This window comes from Ylistrum balloti, unplaced genomic scaffold (assembly GCF_031769215.1).
Source record: "Ylistrum balloti isolate Yb309-2 unplaced genomic scaffold, AGI_CSIRO_Ybal_v1 Utg369716, whole genome shotgun sequence".
In the NCBI taxonomy this organism is placed as follows: Eukaryota; Metazoa; Mollusca; class Bivalvia; order Pectinida; family Pectinidae; genus Ylistrum; species Ylistrum balloti.
In genome coordinates, this window is record NW_026781939.1 from 449,530 (window position 1) to 473,508 (window position 23,979).

Sequence of the window (23,979 nt, forward strand, 5' to 3'; positions counted from 1 at the left end):
CTTGAAAAAGCAAAGATTGAAAAGTAGAAAACATTTTTGCCACACATTATTGATAGTAACCAAAACATTTCTTTTAAACTTAAAAATAGCACCTTCAGACACATTAGTGTAGTGGGAGTATCTTATATATTGGTTATACTGTACACATAAATGTTCTAGCAGTGATCTTCTTGTGCTCCACAGTGAAAGTGTTGCACTAAAACATGACTGAACTAACTGCAGTTTTAAAGTTGTTATATAGCAATCCTTGTTGCACAAATCTATCAATGAGCGATTTTGCCAAAAAGTGATACACACTAAAATTTGATTGTGATCACTATGTTTACAGCATACAATCAAATGACATGTTGTGATCAGATACATTTATCTTCACATGTTCACTTCTGAGGACAATAGAAGAAATGATATGTATCAGTGCAAAGCTGTATGAGGACAAACGAGACTGATGACTTTAAAAGAAATAGATTTATTGCCTTTACAGATTAAAGCAACTAATATAGAGACCTTTACAACCTTCGAAAGCCTTATACAGATAACACAAAAAGACTTAAAAAGCTTTACCAATTTAGAACACAATAAGAGGCAATAGATTTTCTACCTGAGGGAATAGATTGTTGGCAAGTGGTAAACTAATACACATTAATTTGTAATCCAATTCTCCCTTGTATGAAGAAGGTGATAGATAATAACTTCAGTAATATCCAATAAGATGATATATGAAAAAGATACGGAAATTGTAGATGATGAACTATCATAATTATGGTCTAGGCAAGAAAAAAATAGACCAGAAGACCATAACTCTGCAAAAGAGGAGCACAAAACCTGATCTCTTGGTGAGACACTTTGACATCCTATGATGTAAATGTGTGACAAAGTTGATGGAATTACCAGTAGGTAAAATACAAATAAAGTCATACTCCAGACGAAAATATTTTTACACAGCTTGTGGGCTGCCCATCCGCCCTTCCAGTCAATGGCAAACTACTTGTTCTATTTATGAAATGCTTATAAAAACCATGATTTTTTCATGCATAAGAAAGTAAATTCTCAAGATTGTTTGAAAATGTCTACCTTCTCGATGCATCCACCATGGCAGACCACAGTCTTAATGACATATTCACAGTAACCTTTTCTTTGTATGAATCATAAATTGATACTTGTTTATTTCATAACTCATTATACTTGGTAATCTCTCTCTGCAATGCTCATTTTTGTCTAAGGTGTAGTAATAAAATAAACCTTGAAAAATTAAACGAGGTTCCATTCTGAATACCCTTAGAGTTTTACTACCATTTTCAAACAACATTGACAAGACTGCAATATATATATTGTATAAATACTTATTGGCACTTTAAAGCTTCTGACATTATATATCACATTAAGTAATTTAGCACTTTTAATAGGTACAAGGGTAATAGATGAACAATACATTAATACTATATATTAGACTGTACAGGTAACCAGTACAATTTAATTCTACACTTTCGAGTAGCGTGGCTGAAACATTCAGGTTGCCTGGAATTATTCTATGATAAATAAATGTACCTGTGTCATTATTTTTTTCAATGCCTCCACTAGGAATCCAACCTGGGACCCCTGGCTTGCTAGTCTAACACTCAACCGAGTAAGCTAAAGAGAAATTCTCTCTAGCCGAGTGATATATATTGCAGCTAGTATTTACCAGGGTTACACCTGTACAGTATATATTGTACAAGAAATATTATGTAAAGTTCATAATGCACAGTTTTAGAATTTCCTGTCGAACATAAACCATGAACTGATTATAAAAAAATCTTCTATGACTTTGATAACACACACAGTGTAACATTTCAGGAAATATATATTTGCACCAAATCCTGCTCTAGGAAGAAATTGTGAAAATTAATAACATTCAGCCAGTTAGCTTCGGACAAATACATCTGGACTCCTCAAACTGCATGTTCCAAATATGACATAGTCCATCCTCAGTTCCGATCTGTGCCTGGCATTTCTCTAACAGGTTCAGAATGTCCAACATTTCAACCTCTTATGAGAAAGTGACCCTAGTGGTAAACTCACTTAGTATGTTGAATGATTAAATATCTCTGTAATTAACTATTAACTATATAAAGGTTTGTAAATTTTGAGGGGTTTGATGTTTTGATGTTTCGGAAGATGCTATAAAATTGATGGAAACAGATACTTTGACAGGAAAATCAATAAATCAAAATAAAGTCTGTCTCATGACTTCTGTGAAAAATGATTCCACTTTACGTTTAGGCTCTTCACAATACTTTATCTATAAAGACAATACGAAATGTAAATGTTTTAAACATTTTATGGACAACAACATTTAGCTAGCATTCCATAATATACTACAGGGGTATGGTAGAAACTAAGTTTAGCCATGAACTATTTACACAAAGGTATGCTTATACTTAACTGGATATACTGACAACAGGAGATTTTTGCAAAACCTTTAACTTTAAATGTGTACTTCACATAAACACAAACATAAATAAATCAGTTGGTATTATATAGACGAAAATTGCACGATGATTCAATAACATGTGGAGACAAATCTTCTAATGATAAAGATTTCTAAGAATAACCAGGTATATGAGGGACAACCTCATACTTGGGAATGATTGATGTATTCTACTCCTATCCTCTGTATTCCTATCGTAATTTCAGTTTGATGATCCATCAATGGAGTGCTTCAGAACACTTTTGTATTTGTTCCGTCTGTACGACACCTGCGATGAAATACTTCAGGACACTTGTGTATTTGTTCCGTCTGTACGACACCTGTGATGAAATACTTCAGGACACTTTTGTATTTGTTCTGTCTGTACAACACCTGCGATTAAATACTTCAGGACACTTGTGTATTTGTTCTGTCTGTACAACACCTGCGATGAAACACTTCAGGACACTTGTGTATTTGTTCTGTCTGTACAACACCTGCGATGAAACACTTCAGGACACTTGTGTATTTGTTCTGTCTGTACGACACCTGCGATGAAATACTTCAGGACACCTGTGTATTTGTTCTGTCTGTACAACACCTGTGATGAAATACTTCAGGACACTTGTGTATTTATTTCGTCTGTATGACACCTGCAATGAAATACTTCAGGACACCTGTGTATTTATTCTGTCTGTACAACACCTGCCATGAAATACTTCAGGATACCTGTGTATTTGTTTTGTCTGTACAACACCTGTGATGAAATACTTCAGGACACCTGTGTATTTGTTCTGTCTGTACAACACCTGTGATGAAATACTTCAGGACACTTGTGTATTTATTTCGTCTGTACGACACCTGCAATGAAATACTTCAGGACACCTGTGTATTTATTCTGTCTGTACAACACCTGCCATGAAATACTTCAGGATACCTGTGTATTTGTTCTGTCTGTACAACACCTGTGATGAAATACTTCAGGACACCTGTGTATTTGTTCTGTCTGTACAACACCTGTGATGAAATACTACAGGACACCTGTATATTTGTTCTGTCTGTACAACACCTGTGATTGTTCAGTCTGTACGACATGTACAATATAACATTTAGTTCAACAAACTTGTGTATTCATTGGGTCTGTCTGGATCACGCCTAAAATAGAAAAGAAATTTTCCCAATGAGTTTGATAAAATCCTACAGAACAAGTGATTGAATAATTGATCTTAAAATTAGTGTTTTTCTTTATATATTTCTTTGTAATTGCCACCATGATAAAGAAATTAGTCAAGTATTTATGTTTTTCAAATTATATCATTAAAAAATATAATCATTAACTTGTAAAAATTTTGAATTTCAAACATCTCACAGTAATTTATGCTTTGAAATTAAACAAAATCTCATAACAATGGAGGCTTACGTACTTAACACAACAACATAGACAGGCTAGTGGATTACAGCTGTGATCCTCTCGTCTGTAGGCATGTGATGACGGTGGGTCACTGCACTCCTCTATGAACAAATCCAAGGCACTTTTGGGGAACGAGTCTTCCTTAGCATACTCCTACAATGAAAAACATTGAAAAAAATAATAATAAAAAAAAATTTCGATATATTTCTACAACTACTGATATCAATTAAAACTTTACAAATTTTGCACACCCTTTTTCTGTTAATCACGTTATGTCCAGTATAACACCTGTGTTGTTAGGTACTTTGATGATAATGTAGGTGTCCATTATCATACCTGTGTACTTACCTTGATGTTTTTGTAGGTGTTGAGTATTATAACAGTAAAATTACTATGACAGTTTAGTAAGTGTTGAGTATCAATCCTTGATGTTTTTGTAGGTGTTGAGTATTATAACAGTAAAATTACTATGACAGTTTAGTAAGTGTTGAGTATCAATCCTCGGTATTTACCTTGATGATTTCATAGGTGTCAAGTATAACACCTGTGAAGAGGTTGAGTACGGCGCAGATGAAGAGCAATATAAACAGATACAGGTAAATCCTACTATAGTACCAGACAAGATTGTTGTCTGTTACTGTGGCTGAGAATGTCACAAACATGTCGTCGCCATTGAGGAGAGAAAACAAACACTCCGATGCTGTGCTTATATGTCGGAACTGAAAAGAGAGAAAATGGATAAATATCATTATGCTTTAAAAGATTATTTCTAAACAAGTAATTGTGTAATTATCACACTATAGACTCAACATGTAACTTGGACATCACTAATTTTCAATCATGAAAAATCCAGACACCACCACTATACAGCTGATACTAGTCCAGTTTTCATACTTTCTTACTGACAGAGTCAGCCTATCAAGACATCACTTGTTAAATAAGCTCGTTATCCAATGAGTGAATGGTACCCCTTTCCATAATAAAATACTCAAGAATTAAATTTCTTTTCATTATCAATCGAATTTAGCTGTGAATAAATGTGACCTAACAAAAAGGACCTTCAATATTCACACTTAGTGAATGTTTCCGACATTTTGCTCCCCTCTAACCTTACCTTTGACCCCAACTTTCTTTAATAATACTTTAAAGACAGTATTCACATTTATCATGCTTTTACTGATATTTACATTTTTATTGACTACACTTTTAGATGAGCTCAATAAATAATAAATGTAAATACTGACATTAAATCAGTATCTTAGAGACAGAAATTTTCAGTCTAACATTACCTTTATGTGGTAGGGTCCAAGTACTACCCATCCCGCGAACATGAAGCCGGCGTAGATAATGAGAGCACATACAAGGAATCTAATGATATCTGGGAATGCCTTCTTTAGTACAATCACCAGAATCTGTAATTAGGAATAAAGCAGTCATTTAGTACAGCAATTTGATGTCATAGAAGTAGCCACACATCATAACTGTTAGCCATCAAAGGTATATAGAATATCCCCTTGTCTGTGATATTATCTAAATAACTGAAAATCACTTGTGTTTAGCATATTTATGTTAAAATCATGCTAAAAATGGCATGCAAAGCATGTTTTCACATGTATATAATTTTGTGACATGTTGGAAAAAAGAACAAGAAAATACCAACATGTCAACATAATCATAATCTAAATTCAATAAAACTAGGGCAAAATACGAACAAAAGAAAAATTTACACAGAGGCTCCTGAAAAAGTACAAGGAGAATAAGACCATATGTTTAATTAGAATTTTTGGCCATGAAGGAAGAAAAGATAATAGGCCTAAACATATGTTGTGTATGTGTCTGAATAATATTTTCTCCTCATATGATCTATACCACTATCACATAAAATGTTGACTTACATTGAAAGTCTTGAAGAAACCAATATATCGTAAGACTCCTAGCCACACCAGGAGATTTCCTGTACCTAACATAAGTCCACAGAGGTCATAGTTCTCTGACGAGCTTGAAGCATGCTGAAACATACACATTTGATGAAAAGGTTAATTTCTTCCTATGTTTTGGTAGACATGTTTAGACATAACATGAATTATCCCCTACAGATTATTGAAAAAATTTAAACAACTGTAGATTTTTACGAAAGTTTTTATGGTATCTTTAAGTCAAAACTCAGCAAAGTCAAAGGGTCAAAACTGCCGACCTCTAGTCAAAATGTCTTTCAAAAACTGGAGGTAATTGATTTGTTATTTAAATTGCCATATCTACTGAAATAAACAACATATCCTGTATCATATATCTACATTTAATTAACTCGGTATCAATGCACCAACTTGAAGGTACTGAACAATATCATAAAGGGAAATAATTAAATGTATATTTTCTTCACGCTTATTAAAATGAATGAGAACGTTTATTGCAAGATTTTTTGTTGTTGAATGAACACACCAAGTCAACAGGTTTCTGAGAAAAAAATCACATATAGAAGAACTTTCAAAAGGTTTATTTTACCAAAAATAAATAAAAAACAATCATTGTTTTAGATATTTGCAAATGTCATGCCAGTTGTACTGAATTAGTAAACCTTTTTTCTCATTCTTAATGTAAAATTAATCTAAATTTTACACAGATTTTAAGGCCTAAGCTAGCTTTATAAAACTGATATATAAAAATGAGGCATTGTCTCCATATTGTCAATCTGATGGTTAACTAGTTACAACTTAGTAACTGAAATATTGAGACAGGCATTGCAAATTAGAGATCAGTAATTAGCATGCATGTTATACAGGAGTGCGGCTAATATATTATGTGCATGTTAATATAAATGCATGTTTATATAATCACAAGACTTCAGCGTGCAAATGCAGTGTTACAAATTCCGGGATCAACAAATTAGTTAAAAACAGAGAGAAAGAACACAGTTTAACTTTTGCCTTGCTAGTAGATTAAAAGATTCATTTGCACATTTATATCAATTAAATCATAAATGTATAAGCAATATGTTAGTAATTTATACCATGTATTACAACAGGACATGTTTGATTTTAATATACCACTTTATTATACATTTGTTGATGTCAGGATTATTGAGAAATGTTTATGAAATTGAATACAAAGTCAAACAATTTGAATCATACGCACATGCTGATATTAACAAGTAAAATGTATCTATTGAATTGAAAAAATATTTTTCTGCAAGTACTTCTACAGACAAAGCAGTTAATTGGGAAAAAGTGCCACAGCATGTGTATAAGAAGGTGAAATCAATTAAGAAAGTTACCATATAAGAAAGTTTAAAGTCCTTCATGAAAACGAAAATCAAAATTAAGGATAAAGGAGTGTTGTTGCTTAACCAATACAGATCAAGAAAATCATGGTTCAGTATCCATGGTATCAAGTATACTTCTATTTCAAATATCTGAACCTTAGATGTCTGAAAATTTGAAAAAAAAGGAAAAAAAAGAGGTTAAATCATTGATGAAATATCATTATTGGTTAATAAGGGATCAAGTGGTAGCACATTTAAAGTTGTCACTTACATAAGGAAAGTAAACAGTATCAATCAATATGTAGAAGACAGTGAGAAATGGAATCAACGACCTGTTGCTATGGACACAATGACTAGAAGTGGTATTTACCATCAATTGCTATGAACATGATTGTCACAAGTGACATCAACCACCACTAACGATACAATGGAGCGAAGAGGCATTCACAATCAGTTGCTATGGAATTCATAGTGAGAAGTGGCAAGAACCACATGCTGTTATGGACTTAATGGTGAGAAGTGGCATTCATTTTTTTAATCACCTATTGCTCTATCAGGACAATGGTGAGGAGAGGCATTAACTACCTGTTTCTATGGACATAATGGTGAGAAAGCCCCGACTCATATACAAGTTATTATATCATATTACTTATTATATTAGAACCATCAAACACTAACTCTTGTTCTCGTAATACAAATATATCAGGAACAATGTCACTAGATCTTTACAACTGAATGAGTTTTAAATTTGATTTATCTATAAACAGTGACAGTGATCTAGGCATTGGTACCCTGAAACAAACTGAATTGAGGTTTTGTCATAGCTGACTTCTTTAATTAGTAATTTTTAGAGGATGAGACTCAATGTTTCTACAGAACAACAATTTAGTGAATGTAGGTGACACATAAGTTATGCAGCTGACAAAGATAATATTGGTGTCTAAAGTCATGAAGTACCGGTAATTATTTTATAGTGAAACATAATGAGAAAGGACATTGTGTATAAGTAGTGGATAGTCCATTGTATAAGATGACAATGTCTCTTTACTATGGTATATAACTAATTCACTAGAAGTATTGGGAATATATTTACAAGGAGTAAATATTAGTAGAGGTATGGCATACTGTATATATTGAGTATACAATGTACATGCACTAATCCATATGCAGAAATGGGAAAAAGTCTAACAACTAAGATTTTATAAAAAATCATTGGTAGCCCCAACTTAAAGTTGATAAGCCCACTTGACATCAGAGTAGCAGAATTGAATACCATCAATTTAATAAAGCTACTTATTCATTATTCCAGAACAATTATATATAATGCGCCCTTGTATCAGATATCATACAGCAGAACTGCATATTAATGTGAACACATGCTATCCCAACAGTGATATTAGGGCTGGAAATCATGGATAATTCAAACCTGACAGGTGGCAGTCCTGTTTGTCTAAAATGGAGATAGACATCAGTACTAAAGGAAATGTTTTTTCTTTTATTTGTTTGATTTTTATGTGATAATATTCTGAAATGAAATCACATGCTTTGTGACATCAAATACTCAACAAAAAAAGAAACGCACAATAAAATTATGGTATCAATATGATATTTTGGGAAATTTGTATAAAATTTTATATCAATGTGATGGGACAAGTCTTCTTTTTACAATACAATTCAAGAGGCTGAACAATGTTTGCCATGAGCAAATTACTACAGACTCTGGCAATATGAAGTCGAGCATTGTTTCCCTGGAAAATTAGGTTGTGGCGCCTAGAAAGTGGAAGGACATGTGGTTGGAGGATTTGGTCTCTGTATCGAACGGTATTGAGGTTTGGGTCTAGGACCGCTAAGGGTAATTTTACTCCATGGGAGATGCCCCCAAAACAATTACAGAAGCCACACCAAATTTATCATGTTCACCAATGCATGTGTTGGTGAAATGCTCATCACATCTGCGATATACCCTTTTTCTTCAAACTGAGCAATACAGACAGAATCTAGACTCGTCGGTAAACATCACACTCCTCTACCATTCATCCAAAAACTATTTGGGCCATGTCAAGATGCACTTGCCATCTCCGTGGTGTCAAAGGTAGCCTGACATAAGGTCTGCGCACAATGATTCTCTTGGCACGCAAGCGGCTCCTGGCAGTTTGAGCACTTAAGGGTCTGCCATTAGTTCCTAAGGTATGTGACACAGTCTTTACAACTGTATTGAATCTATTGTGCAAGTGCAACAATTGATTTGCCCTGTTGTGAGGTTGTTACACACAGACGACCACTCCTGGGAAGATCAGAAACTAACCCATTAGCATGGAAATGTGTATAGAGATGGTTAATTGTACACAGAGCTTGCCAAACTTTCTTGTGTCAGCAGTTTAGCTATAACCATCCATCAACATCGCAATTGCTCTACCCCTCTAAATCTACATTAAGCATGGTATCTCAGTCAGTGGCAAAATCAAAATGCCAACTTGAAACATTAATGAGGCTGAACTTCAAGTATTAATTGAAATTACTTGTTTGAGAAAATCAGGCTTGGTTTAGTCAGGCCACCTGATTTGGACTAAAGACATTAAATTGTCATGCTTAGCTGATTCTAGGGGTAGATTGTTGAGAAGGGATATCATTCTTGATGTAATACCTGACCAAATATTCCATTATCTCTTTAGAGCTAAGTGCGTTTCTTTTTTTGTTGAGTATAGTTAGATTTAACAGATATTCAGACATCAGAGTTATTGTGACATCAAATATGCTGACATAACAGTCACAGTGACATCACAGAGAAGCTGACATATTAGCCATGGTGACATCACTGATATGTTGACCTAATAAGTAATTGTGACATCAGAAAGATGCTGATGTAAAAGCCAAGGTGACATCACAAAAATTCTGCAGTAATAGCCATGGTGACATCTCGAATATGCTGATGTAAAAGCCAGAGACATGATAAGTAAATGTGACATCACAAAGATTCTGCTAAATAGCCAAGGTGACATTACAAAAATGTGACATAATAGCCAAGGTGAATTCACAGAAATGCTAATGGAACTGTCATTGCAACATAATAGATATGCTGACATAATAGTGATGGTGACATCATAGAGATGGTGACATCATAGAGATGCTGACATAATAAGTCAATGTGACATCACAAAGATGCTGATGTAATAGCCAAAGTGACATCACAGAGAAAATAGCCATTGTCATAATAGACATAGTGATATAGTAGACAATGAAACATCCCACAATATGTTTGTGGAATATGTCAGCAGACATCCATGGAAAGCACAAATAGACAAAGTCTGAGGACATCAATGAACACCAACAGACACTGTTCACGTAGTTTTGTGAAACATGTCCATGGACCTCAGAGGACAGCTCAGAACATTGACAGACCAATGTTAAAGGGAGATTCTTAATTACTGGCCCCCATCTCAGACTTTAATTAAACTTCTGAGATTCTTAATTACTGGCCCCCATCTCAGACTTTAATTAAACTTCTGAATAGTTTATGATTTTCTAAATTCAGTTTTCTTACCAGTAAAAAGCAGCTTAAACTATCATGTTGTATTAGATTATTAGTTTGTGAAACTATACTTCATAAATACACTTTTCTGAGACTTTTAAATGCATGCATCATACAGAAGGTCAAAAGAATTAAAGACAAGCTCAAAGTGAATATATATGATCCATACTGGTGTGTTACCATAAATAGGGTCAGCTCAAAGTTACTTACCCTGTTCTCAATAGTTATCTTCAGTGATGATCCCACCACAGTTAAAATATCATTGAGAATGATCATTATATACCAGAAATTAACAAACTCCAGCTTGTCAGAAGTAGGCAAATCTTTTCTGTAACGCTTCTTGAAAAATTTAACCGTTTCCTGTAAAAATTTCAGATCCCAAATTTATACACCAACATTCCAGCATATTACTGATAAATCTACTTTACAGAATCACTAATTCCAATATGATATTGATCAACTGGAATACTTACTAACATACACCATGTAGGTTATATCTATTTTCATTAGTTTTATTCCTCCTTCTGCTATTTATTCAATTAAGAATTTTAGTGTGAAACATTTTCTGCAGAGTAATGTGAATGGAACAAAAACCTTCGTATAATATCTCTGTTTTATAGCATACTACAAACATGTTGCATACAAATTATATCAAGGTATTCTTTCCCCAAATGTTAAAAACAATTATGTAACTTTTTCAAATTCTCACTTCAGCAGCAAAATTAAAACATCATATTACTACATCTTACCTTTTGTAACAGTAGACCTCTTACCACTGACCGTGTACACAACACACTGGACAATACACTAATCAGTATTACAAACACATCAAAAAGTGTGTTTTTGATCCTTTCGTTTGATTCAGCTTCTGCCAAACAAACAAAGGCATTATAAATGTAAAAGTTTGCTCTGTATACATAATTACACTGGAATGAGAACCACTTATATGGGAGATAAAGCTATTCTCTGTAGGGTGAAGGTCCTGGAGGTATAAAGGTTTTTTTGGGGCATTTAGGTATGGGAGATAAAGAGAGTCTCAGGTTGACATAGGTTTTGAAGATAGAAAGACATGCATAAGACAGTGAATGTCTGGGATATATACAGCAGAGATTCTTTGGAGGAGGTAGAATTATGGATCAGTGCCAATGCATCCTGCAGAATAAACTCAAATTAAACATTATTGAAGGTTTTTTTTTTTCAAAATCTTCCATTTTTATTTAAGGACTGAACTGTTTCTCCATTCTTTAACTAAAACAGACAGTTGTATATTCCAGCCTACATGTAAATTGTCAAAAATAACTAGACATACAGAAAGGAAACTTTAATGCAATTGAATACATAACCAATTTTAATTGAAAAACTTAAAATCTAATGAAAATAGAGTTTACATATAAATAATAACTAGAAGTAGGTGTTTATATAGCTAAATCAAATTACAAATATTGAGGAATTTGACTACTTAAGTCTATATCAGAGTGCATATGAATAGATTTGTATCAGTAGAAAAGAAGTTCTTATAACATAACCAGTAGAAGATTAGAGTGTGATGTTTTGATGATTACATCATCATCTGCATCAGACAAATAATCAGTATGGAGCATACAAGCACTGATGTATGTAGTGTACAAGATGGTTCAGAATCCTATATACACTAGGGTCTAAAATGGTGTGACGAGATGGTAAACAGATTATAGACCAAAAAATACACAATATGGTAACAATGTACTGTAATCATTTCAGCTACACTCTGTTGAACACTTGATCATAGATGTATGAGAGACTGTGGTCCCCCTCGTCCCTGTTTAGTATTAGCCTACTGTATCAAGATGGCTTCATTAATAAACTGCCTGAAAAGGTTGTGTTCCTTGTTGACTATTTTGGAATTTTCCTAGTCAATGATATGATCTGGGACTGAGAATGTTTTTACTCTGATCTAGTGATTTTTTTTGTCCTTTTTGGGATTCCGCATCTTCCTCATGTTCATTGAGTCAGACTCCTACAACATATGTACCTTTGAAGGAATATTCTCCATTGCAGTCAAATTCATGAAGAGTGGTCACCAGATCTATCAACATCTGACCGTTTCTAGTACTGTCATCAAACACCACCTGTAACATAACACAGGCAAATGTCAGGATCATAAACTATCCTTTAAAGAAAACTGAAACCTATGGTTCACACATAATCTCTCTTTATCTTTCCTTCCAAAAAGTCAAACTTGCTAAGGAAACTCTTTCTTTATTTGTCAACAATGTTTTACATGTAACTCTGACACCTGAGTTTTCCTGTGACTTAAGCTCTAACACTTTACCTTTCCTGTAACTCTAAAGCATTCTGGAGCTGTCAGGCCATTGTCAATATCTAAATGGTAAGACTTCAGGTGAAACCTTAGCTCAATTTTCAAAATTCTGTCAAACAAATAAATTACAAAATGTTTTAGATTATCTAAAAAAGCATTTGAAGTGAGTTCAATGCCACATTTTCACAGTGTCAAACTGAAACATAAGCATCAAGTATTTTGAAATAAAATATTTTTCCTGAACATTATAAAGGATCATAAAATTCTAAATGAAAAGATCAGTTCAGAGAAAATAAGTATACCTAAATCTAAATGTATGTATAAAATGAATTAAATGGCTTAAAAAAGAAAATTTTAGCATAAATAGTGTTCATTGTTAATTTTTTTTCTACTGTGTTATGATGATAATAATGACACTGGCATCTACATTGCATTGATAGTTGGTGTAAATGCCTTGAGTTTACAGTAAAGTGGTACATGTATTAGTAAATGACATCTCATTATGTTATATACACAAACCATAAATTTTCAAATATACAAATCTTTAACTTCTAAATACCCAAATCTTTAATGTCTAAATGTAGTATGTAGGGGAATACAGGTTGTCTTACCTGTCGAATTTTAGAGTAATATTTTTATTCTTCAGATATTCCATTATATCAAAATCATGGCTGCTATTGGTTAAGACCAGGTCTGTACAGTCTGAAAACAAATAGGAAATATAGATAAAATTTTCTCTCAGGGTACCAGTGTGAATAGTGTTCTCGAGAAAATGAGATGACATGTGTGTGACAAAATTACATCTAGAACAATGAATTAGGTACAACTATAATACACGTAATATCAACATATCTATTGAATATGTATTCATCTAACAGTCAAATGAATATTCCATGAGAAATTCACTTAATATTTGTTGAATTATTCACTGAGTAATCAACAAAGCCTTCCTTGTAGTTCTAGTCCTATTACTGTTTTTAACAGAGCAAGTACATATTGTTCAATATAAAAGAACTTAGTTTGTCCTGGTTCTGGTCAAAGTATCCCATTTCTGTTTAAAACTTATCTAGCTCACTTAAAAAAAGTTATGTGTTATGCTGATTTCTTGTTTTTCATCATTTATCACAGAAATTTGGAAAGTTACAAACAGACTCGCACAATTCTGGTAATTATGTCAAATATCATATAGAGAAATATGAGGACTTGCTCTCAAATGAATAAAGTGAAACTGATGGTGTTATGAACATATCTTACAGTACTATTCTAATTAAAAAATAATGAAATTGCTAAATACCATAAGACTCTTTCATACGTCAGGGTGTAGGATAGGAATATTCCACTAAAAAGGTCACAAGATGTCGTAAAGGCCCAAGTTTTGCCAAGGGTTTGACCACATTTTATAACCTCAAAGGTGAAATATCATATCATTCACCCTGCCATATGAAAGAGTATTTATCTCTCATTTCTCATTCTAAAATTTCGGGGGAAAAAATAGCTTCAGACGTTGCCAATGTACTAAAGCAGATGCCATATTACACAAAAATATTTTCTTATGATGCAATTAATTGACATAGAACATGAATTCGCCATGCATAGTTTTGGCAAATAAAGTTTACCTTAGAAAATTATTAAAAAAAAAACAGTCATAGCAAATAACTGTTTGTACACAACTGTGTATACATTGTATCATGTGACGATGACAACTGATAAGGGACATATCAAAAGTGTCTGCATGGGTGGGTGTGGCAGTGAAACTGGGTGTATTGCCCTTGGCAGACCAGTATTACACGAGTAGAAATGACAGAATTCAGTATATAATCCAGGTGCTCTAGATCCCTTACTTGTAACTGTTTGTGAATCCAAGGCATAAGTATCGTTGTTCTCAAAGATTTCCCCCTTAAGATAATGGATACTGCAGAAAGTCATTGGAAGGACATGACCATGTTTGTCATGAACAAATCTCACTGATCCAAGGGCTTGTTCTTCTGTTTTGTTGAACTGAAACACACAATATATCAGTTAAAATACAAATCAGGAAAACTAAAAAAGCCTGCCCTTCACCAAAATGTTTTTCTGTGATTCTTTTTATCATAACTGTGTATAATAATGAAAAAAATGTTGGAAATATGCCATGGGACAGACTAAAGTACACTCACGTAAGGCAAATGATTATACAAATGTACTAAAAACTTTTTCTAAAGCAAGGGTGTAAAATATTGACCATGACCTCTGAACTCTAACCCTATGATTGCCACTAATGACTTAAGTGAACATCACAGTAAATACATTAATTTTGCTATTGATTGTACAGATTTTTTATACTTCCAGTAAAATTTCTACTCTATACTGATGTTCACAGTTGATTTTGAATGTCCTGCTTGACTACTTCTTTGATGTAGAAAACACCACTAATATTTAGCCTTAATGTCAGGCGATAGTTTTAAAAATGAGTCAGTTCATTATGTAAACATGAACACATGATGGTAAGCAGAAATTACAGTGACAGTAGTGACACAGCAAGTAAAATGGATTTTATCATGGGTGTGGCAAATGTATTTGATAAATATGCAAATTCAGAATTGTGAATTCAGTGACATTAATTGCCATCATCGTTATGACCGATTCAGGTGGGTTGCCATTTTTATTTCCATGTGACAGTGTTTGTGTGCTTGCCTTATCAGATATGACACAAAAATTTACACATCCAAACTGTTGATCAACAGAAGGGTGGTTGGGTGGTGTAGGGGTAATGCAGTCTCCTTTTACCTAACTGCTCTAGGTTCTTTTCCCGGAACGGGTGTGAAAATGTGAGGGGTCACCTGTCCCATCCTGGAGACTCTGGTTTCCTTCCACAATAAGACCCCTTGTGCACTTTCATATGGGCCAACAAGAGTGATTAGTATAAGTTGAAATAATTTGTTCTGATATTGTTTTACGATAAATAAAGTTTATATTTATATTATGTAAGTTGATCAACAGATAAGGATTTCCTTTTTATAATCATTAAGTAAACTCTTTAAGTGCATCTTTAAGTGAAACCAACTGTCATTGTTCATAATGTGATATACTTGATATATATCTGCAATTACAAAAACAAGTTTTACTTAAATTGAATAGACATGATTAACCAGTTTTACAGGAAGTCCTGACAGATTTTATATGTTCTGTCGAAGATCATATCAAATTACTAGGTGTATATATTTTTCTGTAGTAAAGGAAGTTTGATTGAATAGTACCTTATCTGTCAGCTATGTCAAAGATCTTGATATTTTTATAGAGAAATGTCCTACTTCCTTGTCCTAGACAGGTGAATAAAGTTACAAACAGCTACCTGAAGCAGTAATTGGTAATGACAAAAAAAAGCACAAACACAAAATGTAGTGTTATGTATTTGATCACATGATGGTCACATAATATAAACAGCTTACACAAACACTTTTTTACATTAACAGACATATACCTTCATCACTGTGTGGTTGATATAGTCAACGAGGGTTGGAATGTCATATAGAGCATATTTTCCAGTGGCAGGGGGATACGGCATAGTCTCATAGCTTGAGTCCCAATTCTTCAGATAGAGGTGTTTAAGGGCTAAATTGTTCTTCTCTACATAACCCACAAACTCTGATCGCTCAAATCCAAATATGACCAACTGTAATTTATCAATGGTTAAGGAAACAATTACTATCACTGCAAAGGAAGAGGTAAATTGGAGTATCACTGTACACTGTACATATTCATTTTCCTTCCAACATTATCATTTTAAATATACAATGTATGCTGAATCAGTGACCATTCTCGTCGTTCAATTTTGCTTTTGCTTGATAAAAAAGGTGTTACCAAAAGAATATTTTCATGATCATTTGTGTACATTGTACATTATGTCTCTTGGACAAAAATAGGCACTGCAAGTAAGGGGACTTGACCACTGCTTTACAAAAGGTGTTAATTATATGGGACGTGACCGCATTCACTGGTTGTTTTTTCATCGTGCAAAACACACAAATCTCTCAAAGTACAACTTCATCAAAGTATAAACCTGTATTGTGACAATGATGATCTTTAGGATCTGTAATAATAGTTTCCATGGACACTTCTTCTTTGCTATAAACTTTTCATGTGGACCCATGAAATAAAACTTGAGTTTTCTGCGAAGCCTGTCCTCCAGGTAAGGTGTATAGTATGAGGAGACTCGTCGCAGCAGGTGAGGGTGGTTTTGTCTTTCTGACGTTTCCTCATCATTTTCATTGTTATCTGGCTGTTCATTGTTCTCTGCCATAATTTTTAGCTCTTAAATGATAAGAAATGGTATGAAATCAATTGTAATAGAAAAAAAAATGACTACTGATCTGAAAAAAAAATGAACAGTTTGTTCCACAACACCTCTTTTCTGTAAGAATGTGCCATGTAAAAAGCATCATCCTTACAGTGTCTTATATAAGTTATCAGTACAAACAACCGACCTGTTAAATGTAGTACAGATTCAAACACACAGAATTAGTAAATTTTGTGTAAGTCATATATATACTGGGTAATCTGGTTGAAATATTTGGAGAGCCTATGGGCAAGGTCTATATTTATCAATTTCTCTTTTATTTATGACACTTTAAAATTATACTAGCTACTTAGATAGAGTTTAGTACATTGAATTATGATTCATGTTCTTGTGGTTTCATACACATAACCGAAATCATCCCTGACCTCTCCACTTGATATTTATCCACTGTAGACATCAGCTAAAGATTATCACATTATTAACTATGTAATTATTCAGAAGAAGTGACATATCTTCTAAACTTTGCCAATATCAAAGTAATTGGTAATAGTTATTATGTACAGATGTAAATTAATTATCTCATAAAATTGAACAAAGAAATTAATTAAGATTAATATGCAATTTAAGTTTAGTTTTTTGTTGCTTTACATCCTATTAACAGCTGTGGTAATTCAAGAACCATGACAAGGTTGTTTGGTGGAGGAAAGCCAGAGTTCACAGAGAAAAACCAATGACCTATGGCTACCACCTGACAACTGCTTCATCATTCATGCTGGCCTCAAATCTGCAACCAGGTGGTGAAGTGCTAGTGATAATGATGGGCTGACACCTTAATGACTCAGACATGGTAGCATCAGACACAACTTTATTTATTAAGTTTTATATTGAATGTTGTTTGTAAAATCAAAATGACAATGCCATTTAGGATGTGCCAGCGCAATTGAGCAAGATCAATCTGTTAGTTATTGATGCATACACTTATCAGAAGACATCAATGTGAGATAAGAAAAATTTCATGTGCATAACCTACAACTGAATCGCCTAATAAGATTCCAAACAACAATGTATACGAACAGTTCGCAATAAAATTTAATTGTGGTGTGAATTCAAGGGGAGATAATTATATATATATATATATATGATCGGCAATGTCATTTGAAATGTTCCTAACCTGTACGATTCGGCAGTAGTGGTCTTCGTTGTTGTTCTTCGTCAGTGTCTGAGTTGTCTGAAGACTTTCCAACTTCAATTTCTTCCGCTTTTCTTTTAACCTGGTTTTCCGACATATCAAGTCTCCAATGAAAATGAAATTATTTATATCACTTTCCAAATGTATCAATTACTTATTAGTCCTACAGAAAGCATATTAGAAATTAAGTTTTTTCAAATGAATCAAAACTCCGGTAGATCAAATTATAGAATGCACAATCCGTCATGACAATATTTCCTCCCACTTCGTATTTGGGATCCCTTGAAGTCAGCTGATTATATTTACCGGAAGTTTGTAATCTGCATCAGTGTCGTGATACCGTATAAAATGATAACATATTTCTAGATTCCTCTAATAACATATATTTAAGTGTTTTAGTTTTAATATTTTGTTTTGAAAGTTTATGTCATACAAAATGTTCTCAACGAGTTGTCGTAATTTAGGGCTATCGTAAACAAACACATGTACTTCCGGTTAGCGGTGACGATGAGAGTTTAGGTCTTGCAACCGACTTAAGAAAAAAAAAGAAGAAAAAAATTGACAGTACATGCCCATCAGCATGTCAGGCCAAGACGAGAGTGGTATGTTTGTTTGCGTTAATTGTGAGAATTTTGTCTGCTTCTTGTGGAAAAGCTACGGTTATGTTATAATTAATACAATAACACACACTGTCACTGACAATGTGTGTTCGACAAGTCAGTTCGGATTACAAATCATGACTGAATTTGAAACAGAAGTTTCACCAAGTCTGCCGCCAAAACTAGGCATAAGGAAACAGGGTGAAGGTACTCGCACACTAGCCTAAGAACAAAAATATATATTAATCTTCAAATTTTTGAAAGATATGATTAATAGTCGATATCTTGTGTAAAGTTCAAATGGGGAAGATGTCACTTGCATGTTCCAGGATCTGTTAGTCTTTGTGATAGTTAACAGCAATCCAGTTCTTAACTCTCAATTTTGAATTTGGAGGTGCTGATGGATTCAGCTGTTGGTCATGACTTTTGATGTAAAAAAGAACTACAAAACGTGATGTGAATAATACATTTCATTGCATTTGAGTTCTTGGTGAAGAAAGCTTATTTTATTATAGACAGTAATTTTTGTAGATTTAAAAAAGTTATGTCCAGAATCCAGAATATTCATGAGTCCCATTATTTCATGATATAATTATTAAAAAATCAGGGTGAGCCAAGGACACAAATATCCCATAAGTCACTGACTGTTATTGCCAGAATGAAAAATGCTTCCTATGGAAAGCTGGTTTGACTTGCTAAATGCTGAATACGAAATAATTCAAGTGAAAAAAAGCATAATGTGAAGTGTGAACTGCATCCTCAATACTCCAGGGGTTATACTCACCCTGTCTGCACCCCTGGAACATTTCATGGGAAAATTGAAGGTTCTATGCACAATACCTTGTTGATAAAATGAGATGACCAGTTTGATCCATTGATATACATCAAACAAATCTCAACAAAGGTAACATAACAGTATCATATGTTTTACTGGCTTTGAAGTTAGGTATCATACCATTGTCATATTTAAGGGAGAGCATCAGTCTGTGATTGGTCAGTTTATTGCTTCTGAAACTCAGTCTAGACCATCAAATATCTTAGTTTATGATCAAACTCGAAAAAATATGAAAAGTGTCCATGGTCGTTTGTATGCCTACATGTATAAAGCTCAAGAACATTAATTCAGCATCTCAAATCAATAAGACATATTTCATAAGAAACATTTCACTTCAAGCATTTTACATTCAGCATTTCACCAAAAAAAAAGTAGCAAAACAATTCACACTAAGTATGAAAAGTAAGTATGCAATTGAATAGACCGTTACAAATAAAATTTACAAATGGGAACAGCACTTAACATTAATCTGTAGATGATATAATAACATAAGCTTGTGAATCATTTATTACCCTAAAATGGCATTACAAGATATTTTCATAATGATTATAGGTCATCTTAAAATCTTTCAATGAGAATTAAAAATAAGGCATTTAGCATATACCATAAATCATTTTGCATAAAGCAAAATGCATAAAACAAGGTTCTTTTTAGGAATGTTTTGATGCGCTATGGAACTTATTTTTTTCTTTGTAAATTGCAAAATGGCCATTTCTGTACTCAAACTCAGTCTGTTCAGGAACAATATAGTGTGTGACAAAAGCTCAAATAAAATAATTGCAGTCTTTGATTATAAACTACTGGTAAGTAACACAATACAAAACACTTCCCTTCATTTCCATTCACACTCTGTCCCATTTATATTAAATTTATATTATTTGTGTCCAGATTGAGTACTACATGTGAAGGTAAATAACATCCAGTAGTCATGTGTGCAGATCAAACCTGTGGTGATATCAATTATGAAGAGCAGCAATGCAGTATAAAATTATTAATAACCATCAACGGTATAGATGACGATATCTGATAATTTATATGTATTACTGTTTAGCCCTGATTGAGAGAGTGTTCCTCCGTATCGGATCTGCGGAAACAGATGAACAGTTCCAGACAGCACTGGGAAAATTCCTGTCTCCAGTGATACTAAAACTTAACAGCTCAGATGAATCTGTTAGAAAGAAGGTTAGTGGATATTTAAGGACTTATACTTACCTTCATTGTGTTTCAGTCTGACCTACTAAGAATAGATTTATCATCTTAAAAAACATCCAACAAAATGAAACTTTCAACAATATTATCTGATGACATAGTGAGTGGCACATGTCCTTGATCATACATGAATTTTAACTCCCTTCTACACCTTTCCATTCAGTCTATAAGTAGATGTTAATGCTGAATATGTGTTACAAAAGATGTAAAATGAATTATGTTTGTGTTACTGAAACATACTTAATTTTCATATGTCTGATATAAAAATATTAAAGATAAAAAAGTGACAAATTCACAACTACAATATAATGTCAGAAATAGAAGCGAAAACAAACTCCTGTAATTGCATTATTTTTTTTGACATTATTTTGATTACTTTTATTCAGAGAATAGTTTTTAAACCCTTTCTTTATCAGAGTAAGGTTAGTTAGTGATGATGATATTACATTAAAAATCTCAGAACAATATAAACCAATATTATCAGTGGTAGTATTGCATGTTCGGTATTTAGATTGATAAAAAATAATTTGAAAAGGAGACATAAAAGATAATACTGATTTAGCTGATTAAACCCAATGAAGAAAGAATTTGGAATACCTTCAGTATTACTAAGAAAAAGATCCCAATATTTTCTCAATTTTTACTGGTACAAGCTACTTGATAATCCAGTGATGAAAAGTGCTTGATAAAACTATTTTGTATTTTTTAAGCATTAATGTGTTTTGACCTTGACTGTTTGTTATCTGAAGTAAAGATAAACTGTAGCACTTCTAGTTCAGAAACCATAATCTTATTTCTGTGATTTTCTTAAGGTGATGGAACTCTTGGTCCACATCAATAAGCGATTAAAGAGTCGTCCAAATGTACAACTTCCAGTAGATACTCTTATCACACAGTTCCAGGATCCCTCAGCCTCCTCAATTATAACGGTAAGATTTTTATTGCTAACATATAATCTAAATCATCACTCAGGGCTAACTGATAGTGAAGCAGTTCATTAGTTTGTACAAAAGTAGCTCATTCAAATTCATGGTTTACCATGTACTCAATTGATATTCTTTTAATTTCAAATGATTATGTTGTAAATTTAGAGACTTTGTGTATTGTATAATTTATGTTGAATTATACATTAATCTGTGTGAATGCTTAGCTCTCTCATTACAATACTAAGAATGGGATACATGTTCCCCAACTGATAAGGATTGATAGGCTTTAAGTGTAATTAGATTCAACTTTATACAAGGATGTGGATACTTGATTTGGTTTCTAATGGTGTAATATAGATCTGTGCAGCTTGGTGAAGACAAAATTCAATTTAAAAGATACCTGGTTAGTGAAATTGCATCTTGGATTCTTGTTTGTGAAGGAAGCATGTGTAAGCTCAGTTTAATGTATAGTACTTTAGCAATCTGCATGTTTATATCTCAATAATATGTGAATGAAATACTTTTATGATCAATTTGTATGTTTGTATTTAAATTTTGAAATATGTTTTCATTTCAGAACTTTTCCATCATCTACATTAAGATGGGATTTCCTCGCCTGGACAAGGAGAAGCAAGCCACTCTTGTTCCACTTCTGATTAACTGTCTGAAGGGCAAGCCACAATCACAGAGAGACAGGTATAATCTCTATTTCTTATTTTTTCTATTCCCCTTTTTAATGAATAATACATTTCCCAACTCAGTTTTCGGCAGAATTTCGTTGATTGAATTCTAAACAGCTTAGGTATATTATTTGTTTTGGTGCTTTTGTTTCTAGCCTCTTGCAGCTTTTGATACCAGCTATGCAGTACATTAAATTCCCAAGTGATGCCAAACAGCGCCAGGCTGTATATGGCCTGACGGATCAACACCAGACATCAGGTGTATTACTGGATTATATGATGGATCTTCTCCTCCTACCATACAGGTAGGTTATTTATCCAATTGTAAAGTGAAGTTAAACTGACATCAAACATGATTTATTGTATGCTAGTAACCTGATAATTTAATGGATAATTTTAAACAATTATGTATGTACTTCAAATTTCAAAATGCTTGAAAATTGTAGGATATTTACCCATATTGAAAATATAATATAGCAAATGGCAAAATATTCTTCAGATTTTCTCTTATAAGAGTGGATTGGTAAAACCTTTTATCTATAAAGAAACCCGACATTGTCTTTCTTTGTAGTGCCCATGTGGCAGCCATTCAAAACAGGCCCTCATCGGCCCAGCCTGATGCGACGCCCCCACCCACAGCACCAGTTACCCCTACCCCACCAGGCCTCAGTGAATACTCCTTCAGAAGAGTGGCCGGAGACAATGCACTCACACCTGAAGCACTTGAAAAGGCAAAGATTGGGGTGCTCAAGTTTCTGGGGGCAGGCATTCTGGCAGAGGAAGATGTTATCTGTCACTACATTGTAGCAGCTGCTGACACACGACACAGGTAAGTTGTTGATCAGGAAACAAGGTTAAAACGGCAGCAACAGACTTAAGAAAAGATATTTGTATACTTTAACAGAGGTACAAATTAATGTCATTTCCCTGCTGTCTCTGTTAGTAACTCTGTATCAATACAAATATAACTATAAACTTTATTTATTTTACAACAATTGTGAAAGAAGCTGTCAGCTTATATTAATCACTATTGTTGGACTGAATGGAATCACAGAAGGATCTGACTGTGAGAAGAAATTGAACTACTTGGTGAGAGGTGAGTGCATTGTCACTGCACCACCTAACCAGATATTGATAAATTTCTAAATGCTTATTGAAAATTTGGTGATCTTAAAATGGTGTGTTTTTCCTACTTTGAGAATAATTTTTCAAAATATTTGGACTGTTGTTTCAGTGTTGCAACAGCAGCTGATATGGAACTGAAAAGAATATTAGGGTAAGTTTGTGATATACAGTAGTTTATTTAAGAAAATTGTGAATG

General features: G+C 33.4%; 2 protein-coding genes across 2 annotated transcripts in view; one reads left to right on the forward strand and one right to left on the reverse strand.

Annotated features, from left to right (window-relative positions):
• LOC132565348 (mucolipin-3-like) lies at window positions 1-18,506 on the reverse strand. Its single transcript, XM_060229996.1, has 14 exons — window positions 18,392-18,506; window positions 16,984-17,234; window positions 16,405-16,596; window positions 14,786-14,942; window positions 13,556-13,646; window positions 12,957-13,053; window positions 12,657-12,753; window positions 11,395-11,513; window positions 10,856-11,005; window positions 5,753-5,866; window positions 5,147-5,269; window positions 4,370-4,576; window positions 3,871-4,010; window positions 1-3,601 (listed from the first exon to the last, which is right to left on the reverse strand). The coding sequence occupies exons 1-14, from the start codon at window positions 18,504-18,506 to the stop codon at window positions 3,556-3,558; spliced, it is 1,899 nt and encodes a 632-aa protein (XP_060085979.1). The 3' UTR covers window positions 1-3,555.
• A 419-nt stretch (window positions 18,507-18,925) lies between these two features.
• The window catches only part of LOC132565359 (proteasome adapter and scaffold protein ECM29-like), a 42,038-nt gene continuing 36,984 nt past the window's right edge, over window positions 18,926-23,979 (forward strand). The window contains exons 1-7 of the mRNA XM_060230004.1: window positions 18,926-19,011; window positions 20,895-21,025; window positions 21,865-21,981; window positions 22,556-22,674; window positions 22,814-22,963; window positions 23,230-23,487; window positions 23,893-23,934. Of these exons, the coding sequence (XP_060085987.1) occupies window positions 18,978-19,011; window positions 20,895-21,025; window positions 21,865-21,981; window positions 22,556-22,674; window positions 22,814-22,963; window positions 23,230-23,487; window positions 23,893-23,934 (851 nt within the window). The 5' untranslated portion in view covers window positions 18,926-18,977. The remainder of the gene's footprint in view (window positions 19,012-20,894; window positions 21,026-21,864; window positions 21,982-22,555; window positions 22,675-22,813; window positions 22,964-23,229; window positions 23,488-23,892; window positions 23,935-23,979) is intronic.

Excerpts from the sequence above, each read along its gene's own strand:
- LOC132565348 (XM_060229996.1), bottom strand. The coding sequence starts at position 18,506 with ATGTCGGAAAACCAGGTTAAAAGAAAAGCGGAAGAAATTGAAGTTGGA. Across the intron at positions 11,514-12,656 it reads TGGAGAATATTCCTTCAAAG|AAGCTGAATCAAACGAAAGG; the intron begins GTACATATGTTG and ends TTTGTTTGGCAG. Across the intron at positions 5,270-5,752 it reads GTTTCTTCAAGACTTTCAAT|ATTCTGGTGATTGTACTAAA; the intron begins GTAAGTCAACAT and ends TCCTAATTACAG.